This window comes from Micromesistius poutassou (assembly GCF_964030765.1).
Source record: "Micromesistius poutassou genome assembly, chromosome: 24".
NCBI classification, from domain to species: Eukaryota; Metazoa; Chordata; class Actinopteri; order Gadiformes; family Gadidae; genus Micromesistius; species Micromesistius poutassou.
Genome location: NC_140294.1, coordinates 3,378,723 through 3,389,924, shown reverse-complemented (window position 1 = coordinate 3,389,924; position 11,202 = coordinate 3,378,723). Strand labels below are relative to the sequence as shown.

Sequence of the window (11,202 nt, the reverse complement as noted above, 5' to 3'; positions counted from 1 at the left end):
TCACTCCGAAGAAGTGCACTCCAAAAAATATATTAACACATGCAACCCTATACCCCCCAGCATAAGGGCCTCTATTGAATCGTCTACCTTTATTTCATAAAAGTTTGAATACTCTGACCAAGCCAAAAATGGAATCCTTGCTTACAGTTGCAATGTGGCATGGATAGGTATTCAACGTTTATACATGATATATTTATAGATTGTGTGAAACTGATTGTTAAATAAGTGATCACAATCTGCAAGGAAACAAAATATTATATATTATATATTAAGCCATTAAATTATGTAAATACAAATATGAATAACAACGTATACGTTTAAAATATACAATAAACTAACATTATATTGCATTCTATATATCTTCAAAGTAAATTATTCATTTGATTTCAGAATTGTAACTGCTGGAAATGTATGTGCCAATGAACAAATCAAATGCAAAGCTAGACAAAACAAGAGGATCTGCCCTTATTTAGTTTCAGCCTGGACTGCAGAACCACCTCTATATAAGAGGCCACAAGATGAGATGAATGCACTCATTCAGGTTATTACAACTGGAGGTAAGTCAGACTGATTCTTCAGCTGCTGTGTAGGGGAGCCATTGCATTAGTTTGGTTAGTTTCATACACACTTTTTTTTTTAATCGAGGAAATTAATCCTATTTATCTACCTCTTTAAAAATGAATCACAAAGAATGTTTTCAATATACATTTATTTTAGATACCGTTTAGGATCTTTGTTCATTTAAATTACTACCTACTGTTGTTTACATTACATTACAGTGGACATTTGTATGTGTATTTTATCTGCATCTTATGTGAATATTTATTTTTAATTGTTTTGAACATAATGAAATGTTGATATAAGTATGTATAAATCAATGTTATAGTTAAATACACAGTCAGAGTCATATTTTACTATGATTTAAGTCGGCCAAATTTGACTGTTACTTGTACACGTGACTTAATAATACCAATAATAACTTTTATTTTAAAGGAACAATTTCTTCTGCGATTAGAGGGAAGAAAACGGTAAGAATAATTGAATATCTCGTGGACGAACACCATCTCAAAACCTTGTTGAAGCCATCTATATATGTCAGTTAAAATAAATTAATTTGTTTGTTTTTGTGAAATAAGCCTTCATCATGAGTACGGACGCAGAGATGGCCATTTATGGCGCGGCTGCCATTTACCTCCGGAAGCCAGAGAAGGAGAGGCTTGCGGCCCAGACCGCGCCTTTCGATGCGAAGGCTGCTGGATATGTGGCTGATGCTAAGGAACTGTACGTCAAGTGTACCATCACTAAGAGGGACGCTGGCAAAGTCACCGTCACAGTTTTGGCAACAAAGGAGGTAGGCAGAGGTTGATCATGGCATGGGCTAAGTTGTTGCTATCAACAGTGCAAAAGTGAAAGTTGCATTGTTAAGAAAACTAAAAATGGGTTTCCATGTTTCAGGAGAGGACAGTCAAGGAGGACGATGTCACACCCATGAACCCTCCCAAGTACGACAAAATTGAGGACATGGCCATGATGACCCATCTCAATGAAGCCTCTGTGTTGTATAACCTTGCAGAGCGTTATGCAGCATGGATGATCTACGTGAGATATTTAACATTCTAAATTAAAATACATAATATACATAATATAGTATATCAATTACTCTGAAACTCTCTCTGTGACCTCCTTCAGACCTACTCTGGGCTGTTCTGTGCCACTGTAAACCCCTACAAGTGGCTCCCAGTGTACGATCAGTCAGTTGTCAATGCCTACAGAGGCAAGAAGCGTATGGAGGCTCCACCCCACATCTTCTCTGTCTCTGACAATGCCTTCCAGAACATGCTCACTGGTTTGTAAATTCAAAGTTTGAAATCCCTAATATCTTGTTTTTACTAATGAATGGCATAATCATTCAAATGTGAATTTTTTTTTTTTACAGACAGAGAGAACCAGTCTGTCCTGATCACGTAAGTTTGATTCTATTAATATGATATAAATATAATGCAATGAATCTTACATTGTAAACATGTCAAAATGAATTTACTTTATTCGTCTTTTCATACCCAGTGGAGAATCCGGTGCTGGAAAGACTGTGAACACCAAGCGTGTCATCCAGTACTTTGCTACCATCTCAGTGGGTGGAGATAAGAAGGAGGGCCCTGCAGGCGCTGGAAAGATAAAAGTATGTTAAAACAATAAAAATAAAACATTAAATCAATGAATCAATACATAAAGAAACCACCTAAGAACATGAAGAATATAAATATGATTCAATAAATAGGTATTAACATTTTATGCTTCATTATAGGGGTCACTGGAGGACCAGATTATTGCAGCCAATCCCCTGCTGGAGGCCTATGGTAATGCCAAGACTGTGAGAAATGACAACTCCTCCCGTTTTGTAAGTATGAAGTGAATTCCTTGAAGACGCTCCTTAGTTTTTGAGTCTTTTTTTGAGGATGCTAAAACAAATTATTTTGCAAACAGGGTAAATTCATTAGAATTCATTTCCACGCAAATGGTAAACTGTCCAGTGCTGACATTGAGACGTGTAAGTATCTAGTTCTACATGTGGATTAATTAACCAAGATTATTAGAGGAATAGGTTTTGATTAATGAATGGGCCTCATAGATCTGCTGGAGAAGTCAAGAGTGACATTCCAGCTTCCCGATGAGAGAGGCTATCACATCTTCTACCAGATGATGACCAACCACAAACCTGAGATCATTGGTGAGATTTTATTATAGTAAGAGTGTGAAGAATGTAATAAATATTAAGATGAAAAGTTTTCCAGAATTGCCTTCATCTGATCTAATATAACTATAAATATCTAAATATGCCTTCTGAAGTTCAACTACTTGAAGGGCTAGTTTTCTCTCTAGAATAAATCGTTTTTGGTAAATATTATATCTTCCATTAAACAGTATGGAAATGCATTTGGATATTATTTTTTATTCAGAAGTTATCTGTTAGGTAGCAGCATATAGTTGAGAAATGATATTGACAAAAAACAAGCTGAAAAATGACATTTGTTTAATCCCTCAGAAATGACCCTCATCACCACCAACCCCTACGACTTCCCCATGTGCAGTCAGGGTCAGATCACTGTGGCCAGCATTGATGACAAAGTGGAGCTGGATGCTACTGATGTCAGTTATTGATTGGAAAAAAAATCATATATTTTCCACATAGGATATATCAGACAAAATGTTTTCTAAATGTTTTTTTCTTTTCGACACAGGAAGCCATTGATATTTTGGGCTTCACTAATGAGGACAAGATGGGCATCTTTAAGTTTACTGGTGCTGTGCTTCACCACGGTAACATGAAGTTCAAGCAGAAGCAGCGTGAGGAGCAGGCTGAGCCAGATGGCAATGAAGGTAACTATTAATATGTATTCATCACTGCACTAGAAGGTATATTGGTGCATATTTGCTTTTATTTCATTTGGAGTCATTATCATACAGACTAATAACACAATCATTTTTCATGTTAACTTTGTAGAGGCCGACAAGATTTCCTATCTACTGGGTCTGAATTCTGCTGACATGCTCAAGGCTCTTTGCTACCCAAGAGTGAAGGTCGGAAATGAGTATGTCACCAAGGGACAGACTGTACCTCAGGTAATAAAAACACAATGTGTTCATGAAATATGGTACAATTTCTGTTAACATGGTTTGTCAATTATGAGATTATAGTTTGTGATGATTTTGTATGAAAAAATATTTTCAGGTCAACAACTCAGTGAGTGCCCTGGCCAAGTCTATCTATGAGAGGATGTTCTTGTGGATGGTCATCCGTATCAACCAGATGCTGGACACCAAGCAAGCAAGACAATTCTACATTGGTGTGCTGGACATCGCTGGTTTTGAGATTTTTGATGTAAGTTGTTAAATAAGTGGCAGCATTTCTGATAGCATTTCCTTCATTTGGATATAGTCATTACCAATCAATTGTTGAACACTTGTAATAGTCAGTTTATTGAATGTCCCCTACTAGTACAACAGCATGGAGCAGTTGTGCATCAACTTCACCAATGAGAAACTGCAACAGTTCTTCAACCACCACATGTTCGTCCTGGAGCAAGAGGAGTACAAGAAGGAGGGTATTATCTGGGAGTTCATTGACTTCGGCATGGACTTGGCTGCCTGCATTGAGCTTATTGAGAAGGTACACCTGAATATTATAACTACATATCATTATTCTTTGTGTGACTTACAAATTACTTTTAATAATGTTTCATCAATCCTTTATTCTCTTAAGCCAATGGGCATCTTCTCCGTCCTTGAAGAGGAGTGCATGTTCCCCAAGGCTTCAGACACTACCTTCAAGAACAAGCTGTATGACCAGCATCTTGGCAAGAACAAAGCATTTGAGAAGCCCAAGCCAGGAAAGGGAAAGGCTGAGGCCCACTTTTCCCTGGTGCATTATGCTGGTACTGTGGACTACAATGTCACTGGCTGGCTGGACAAGAACAAGGATCCCCTGAATGACTCTGTTATTGGGCTGTACCAGAAGTCCTCAAACAAACTGCTGCCTGTCCTGTACCCACCTGTAGTTGAAGGTACATCTCAAGAATTTTTACCAGTAATTTTTACATCAGTGATATTATAATAACCATTTATTTCCTGCCACTTAATGTGTTTCTTAAAAAAAAAAAAAAAGTTATGAAATTAACTAACTGACTTGTAACCGATAATTAAAAACAGAGACTGGCGGTGCAAAGAAAGGAGGCAAGAAGAAGGGTGGTTCCATGCAGACTGTGTCTTCACAGTTCAGGGTAAGGTTAAACAAGCAAAATGAATACATGTAAAAACGTACTTAAACACTTACTACATATGTATGTATAATTCTAAATCATTCTTTCCGAAACAAGTTCTACGGAATTAATATTTTGTTTCATGTCTATAGGAGAACTTGGGCAAACTAATGACTAACTTGAGGAGCACCCATCCTCACTTTGTGCGTTGTCTGATTCCCAACGAGTCAAAGACTCCAGGTACAGTGACTACTAGTAAATGTTCATAGTGTCTGAGTCATAATAATACATTTTAGTGAGGGTTTATGGGCATTGCTATACCAAACTAATAATATTAATTACATGAATTTCACCAAAATAACAGGACTCATGGAGAACTTCCTGGTTATCCACCAGCTGAGGTGTAACGGTGTACTGGAGGGCATTAGAATCTGCAGAAAGGGCTTCCCCAGCAGAATCCTCTATGCTGACTTCAAGCAGAGGTATTAACTCAATGATTTTTCAAGGAAAACTTTACAAATGTCTTTGAATATTTGTGTTATTGTTAAAAACATTACAATGGTCTTCTTCAGGTACAAAGTACTGAATGCCAGTGTCATTCCTGAGGGCCAGTTTATTGACAACAAGAAGGCTTCTGAGAAACTGCTTGGGTCCATTGATGTGCCTCACGATGAGTACAAATTTGGACACACCAAGGTTTGTTTATTGTTGTCAAAATCTAGGTTTATACTTGATTTAAAGTTACTCGCTGACATACGTCTCTTCTTACATTAAGGTGTTCTTTAAAGCTGGTCTTCTGGGTACTCTTGAGGAGATGCGAGATGAGAAGCTGGCTGCTCTGGTCGGAATGATTCAGGCACTCTGCAGAGGTTATGTCATGAGAAAGGAGTATGTGAAGATGACAGAGAGGAGGTATGTTTTAAAACATAGTGCTCAATACTCAAACTGGTTTTTAGATACTGAGTGTGAAATATGACTATATGGTTTATTTTATTTGATAGGGAAGCCATCTACACTATTCAGTACAATGTTCGCTCATTCATGAATGTCAAACACTGGCCATGGATGAAGGTGTACTACAAGATCAAGCCTCTTCTGAAGAGTGCTGAAACTGAGAAGGAGCTTGCTGACATGAAGGAAAACTATGAAAAGATGAAGACAGACCTGGCTGCCGCCCTGGCCAAGAAGAAGGAACTGGAGCAGAAGATGATTTCTCTACTGCAGGAGAAGAATGATCTTGCATTGCAAGTGGCCTCTGTAAGTAAACATTACATTTTGTTTTTATGTGTGCAAACATTGGGATACATGTGATGTGACATGTTCTACCTATCTAAATATCATACAGGAAGGAGAGAATCTGAATGATGCTGAAGAGAGGTGTGAAGGACTTATCAAAAGTAAGATCCAGCTGGAGGCCAAACTCAAGGAGACGACTGAAAGACTGGAGGATGAGGAGGAAATCAATGCTGAGCTGACTGCCAAGAAGAGGAAACTGGAAGATGAATGCTCTGAGCTCAAGAAGGACATTGATGACCTGGAACTTACCTTGGCCAAAGTGGAGAAGGAGAAACATGCCACTGAGAACAAGGTTTCTAAAGATGTTACCACAATAACAATATCATCAACATTGTCCAAACCGTTATCAATAGAGGGAAGGATACACTTTACTTATGAGAAAGTATGACACGTGATTTTGTTTTGTTCAGGTGAAGAACCTGACTGAGGAGATGGCCTCTCAGGATGAGAGCGTTGCTAAGCTGACAAAGGAGAAGAAAGCCCTCCAAGAGGCACACCAGCAGACTCTTGATGACCTGCAGGCAGAGGAAGACAAAGTCAACACTCTGACCAAGGCCAAGACCAAGCTTGAACAGCAAGTGGATGATGTGAGAAAAGCTTATTCAATGAATATCAGAAATGGAGTTGAGTGAATATTCAACATTACATTTGATTGTTCTGAATAATTTTTCAATTATTGATATCCAGCTTGAAGGTTCTCTGGAGCAAGAGAAGAAGCTCCGTATGGACCTTGAGCGATCCAAGAGAAAGCTTGAGGGTGATCTGAAACTGGCTCAGGAAACTGTCATGGATCTTGAGAATGACAAACAACAGTCTGACGAGAAAATCAAGAAGTAATACATTTGTATTTTAAGAATAACGATAGGGTTTAGTGCATATGACTGTTTTGAGATAGTTTAACATTTTTCGTGTTAATTATTCTCAGGAAGGACTTTGAGACCAGCCAGCTTCTGAGCAAAATTGAGGATGAGCAGTCACTGGGTGCTCAGCTTCAGAAAAAGATCAAGGAGCTTCAGGTGGGACAATTAATCAAGTTAATTGTTTTTATATAAAGGTTCTGAAATGATATGCTTGGATATTGAGCTCAATATTTGTCTATTATTTAGGCCCGTATTGAGGAGCTGGAGGAAGAGATTGAGGCTGAGCGTGCTGCTCGTGCCAAGGTTGAGAAGCAGAGAGCTGATCTCTCCAGGGAACTTGAAGAGATCAGTGAGAGGCTTGAGGAGGCTGGTGGAGCCACTTCTGCTCAGATTGAGATGAACAAGAAGCGTGAGGCTGAGTTCCAGAAGCTGCGTCGTGACCTTGAGGAGTCCACCCTGCAGCATGAAGCCACTGCTGCTGCTCTGCGTAAGAAGCAGGCTGACAGTGTAGCAGAGCTGGGAGAGCAGATCGACAACCTCCAGCGTGTCAAGCAGAAGCTTGAGAAGGAGAAGAGCGAGTTCAAGATGGAGATTGATGACCTCTCCAGCAACATGGAAGCTGTTTCTAAGGCCAAGGTAAGTTATTATTCAATGCCTTCATTGTGTTAAGAAATAATATAGAAAATAAAAAAATTTAAAAAGGTAAATAATAACAAATTAACATTATTTGAAATTGATAAAATTCAGGGAAATCTGGAGAAGATTTGCCGTACCCTTGAGGACCAACTCAGTGAAATCAAGGCTAAGAGTGACGAGAATGCTCGCCAGATCAATGACATCAGTGCCCAGAGAGCAAGACTGCTGACAGAAAACGGTTGATACTTCTTTCATTCAGTCATATGAATCATTTGTTAGTCTGGGGGGACCATTTTGGGAACACAATTCAACATACATTTTCTGTCTCACAAATTCTTTATGTATTACTAATTTGATATACCTCCTCCAACTAGGTGAGTTTGGTCGTCAGCTTGAGGAGAAGGAAGCTCTTGTCTCCCAGCTGACCAGAGGCAAGCAGGCTTATACTCAACAGATTGAGGAGCTGAAGAGGCTAAATGAGGAGGAAGTTAAGGTAAGGTAGTATAATTCATACAAATTGCAGGGTAAAAAGATTTAAAAATATATCTTGGATTGACATGCTCTGTTTCCCCTTTTGTAGGCCAAGAATGCTCTTGCTCATGGTGTGCAATCAGCCCGCCATGACTGTGACCTTCTGAGGGAGCAGTTTGAGGAGGAGCAGGAGGCCAAGGCTGAGCTGCAGCGTGGAATGTCCAAGGCCAACGGTGAGGTGGCTCAGTGGAGGACCAAGTATGAAACTGATGCTATCCAGCGCACTGAGGAGCTTGAGGAGTCCAAGTGAGTCAAATATTTAATACTTTTGCTAAAGTGCACTATTCTATTCTATTTGATGAATATACACAAATAAAGCCATGCTTTTCTTTAAGGAAAAAGCTTGCCCAGCGCCTTCAAGAGGCTGAGGAACAGATTGAGGCTGTGAACTCAAAGTGTGCCTCTCTGGAGAAGACCAAACAAAGACTCCAGGGTGAGGTGGAGGACCTCATGGTTGATGTGGAGAGGGCCAATGGACTGGCTGCCAACCTTGACAAGAAGCAGAGGAACTTTGACAAGGTTTATACTAATTCATTGAAATAATGGCTTAAAACATTATAATCCTATGATTCTTCTTCAATGGCTAAACATGTACCACTTAATTAACAATTTTGTACAGGTTTTGGCCGACTGGAAGCAGAAATATGAGGAGGGCCAGGCAGAGCTTGAAGGAACTCAGAAAGAGGCTCGTTCTCTAAGCACTGAGCTTTTCAAGATGAAGAACTCCTATGAAGAAACTTTGGATCAGCTGGAGACCATGAAGCGTGAAAACAAGAACCTCCAACGTGAGTTTACGCTCAGTGATATTTACAGCACCTGTGGATAAGAAATACAAACCATACTTAAACACATAAAATTGCTCTGCAGAGGAGATTTCCGACCTGACTGAACAAATTGGTGAGACCGGAAAGAGCATCCATGAGCTGGAGAAGTCCAAGAAGCAGGTGGAGACAGAGAAGTCTGAGATCCAGACAGCCCTTGAGGAAGCTGAGGTGAAGAGGAAATAAACTAAATAAGAGACTATAATTACAAAATATTGCATTGAGTTTCAATAATTGTGCCTAAAACATGTGTCATACATCAGGGAACTCTGGAGCACGAGGAATCCAAGATTCTGCGTGTCCAGCTGGAGCTCAACCAGATTAAGGGTGAGGTTGACAGGAAGCTGGCTGAGAAGGACGAGGAGATGGAGCAGATCAAGAGGAACAGCCTGAGGATCACTGACTCCATGCAGAGCACGCTGGACTCTGAGGTCAGGAGCAGGAATGATGCCCTGAGAATCAAGAAGAAGATGGAGGGAGACCTGAATGAGATGGAGATCCAGCTGAGTCATGCCAACCGCCAGGCTTCTGAGGCCCAGAAGCAGCTGAGGAATGTCCAGGGACAACTGAAGGTATGACACAAAACATAATTTGAGATCCCTGTATATTTACCACCATTTATAGTTGAAGTTTTTCACATTATTTCACGTATAAAAATAAATGTTCACCCTTCTTTAGGATGCCCAACTGCACCTTGATGATGCCACCAGAGCTGCAGAAGACCTGAAGGAGCAGGCTGCCATGGTGGACCGTAGGAACGGTCTCATGGTAGCTGAAATTGAGGAGCTGAGGGCAGCTCTGGAACAGACAGAGAGAGGTCGCAAAGTGGCTGAGCAAGAGCTGGTGGATGCCAGCGAGCGCGTTGGACTGCTGCACTCTCAGGTAAACAACATTCTAATTCTATCATTCAGGTACAAGAACACGTACATGTTTTGAAATAAATGTTATAATAATTTGTTTCAGAACACAAGCCTGTTGAACTCAAAGAAGAAGCTTGAGACTGACTTGGTCCAAGTCCAGGGTGAGGTGGACGACAGTGTCCAGGAAGCCAGGAATGCTGAAGAAAAGGCCAAGAGGGCAATCACTGATGTAGGTCTACACTCGTTTGTTAATTGATGTTATGACAACTTCATGGAACTCTTAATGAATATATTACTTGACCTTGTAGGCTGCCATGATGGCTGAGGAGCTAAAGAAAGAGCAGGATACTAGCTCTCACCTGGAGAGGATGAAGAAGAACCTGGAGGTCACAGTGAAAGACCTGCAGCACCGCCTGGATGAGGCTGAGAACCTGGCCATGAAGGGTGGCAAGAAGCAGCTGCAGAAACTGGAGTCCAGAGTAAGATGATAATTAGCCCACATTTATAATAGTATCCCAAAAAGGTCCAATAGAAGGACAAGATTTATTGAATCAATCTACTCTAAAGGTTCGTGATCTGGAGTCAGAGGTTGATAATGAACAGAGACGTGGAGCAGATGCTGTAAAAGGTGTTCGCAAATATGAGAGGAGAGTCAAGGAACTCACCTACCAGGTATGTCCAACTTACATCTCCAAATATGCTTCTACTGCATTAGCATTTTGATCATATCTAAAGACCACATGATGGGGATTTTTCACTTTCAAATGTGGATCAGACTGAGGAGGATAAGAAGAATGGTGCCAGACTCCAGGATCTTGTTGATAAGCTGCAACTGAAGGTGAAGGCTTACAAGAGGCAGTCTGAGGAAGCTGTAAGTAGAAATTACCTAACAAAATCTGGTTATTGCATCAATTTCAGTACTTATTAAAAACATAATATTAATGTTTCTACAGGAGGAGCAGGCCAACTCTTACCTGTCCAAGTGCAGGAAGGTTCAACATGAGCTGGAGGAGGCTGAGGAACGTGCTGACATTGCTGAGACTCAGGTCAACAAGCTGAGGTCTAAGAGCCGCGACTCTGGAAAGGTAATTGGACGGCAAAGTACAGTGTTGATTATTCCACAAATATGTGTCCTAATAATTTCCTTATATTATTTTATACAAATGCCTTTTAAACATCCAAATTCTACTTTTGTTTTGTATTTCTCTTTAGGCAAAGGACAGCGCTGAATAATTCCGTTCCATGTGAGACATTGCACATACACGTCATACAATATGACGCGATTGGGAATATAATTCAATAAACTATACATCAAATGTCCATCTTGTAATGTGTAGTTATTTGTTTGGCTTTACTTCCTTTGCTCAGTCCTGTAAACAGAGTTTATCTTTACTAGAGCTGGATCTCATAGGTCATTGGATATAGGCCGAAAGGTTCAACA

The 11,202-nt window shown here is 40.1% G+C and overlaps 1 protein-coding gene across 1 annotated transcript; it reads left to right on the top strand.

The window, feature by feature from the left end:
- Positions 1-993: 993 nt before the first annotated feature.
- LOC311369681 (myosin heavy chain, fast skeletal muscle-like) lies at positions 994-11,081 on the top strand. The gene is made up of 40 exons (XM_084487902.1): positions 994-1,028; positions 1,137-1,351; positions 1,456-1,599; positions 1,690-1,846; positions 1,937-1,964; positions 2,065-2,179; positions 2,306-2,398; positions 2,485-2,548; positions 2,630-2,728; positions 3,044-3,147; positions 3,240-3,378; positions 3,503-3,621; positions 3,731-3,880; positions 3,998-4,168; positions 4,262-4,562; positions 4,708-4,778; positions 4,910-4,997; positions 5,122-5,239; positions 5,330-5,453; positions 5,533-5,669; positions 5,759-6,014; positions 6,103-6,345; positions 6,464-6,640; positions 6,741-6,886; positions 6,979-7,069; positions 7,160-7,549; positions 7,661-7,787; positions 7,924-8,042; positions 8,130-8,326; positions 8,416-8,599; positions 8,700-8,865; positions 8,948-9,072; positions 9,165-9,473; positions 9,580-9,783; positions 9,865-9,990; positions 10,070-10,240; positions 10,329-10,433; positions 10,537-10,632; positions 10,715-10,846; positions 10,974-11,081. The coding sequence occupies exons 2-40, from the start codon at positions 1,145-1,147 to the stop codon at positions 10,992-10,994; spliced, it is 5,814 nt and encodes a 1,937-aa protein (XP_084344028.1). The 5' UTR covers positions 994-1,028; positions 1,137-1,144; the 3' UTR covers positions 10,995-11,081.
- Positions 11,082-11,202: the final 121 nt, after the last annotated feature.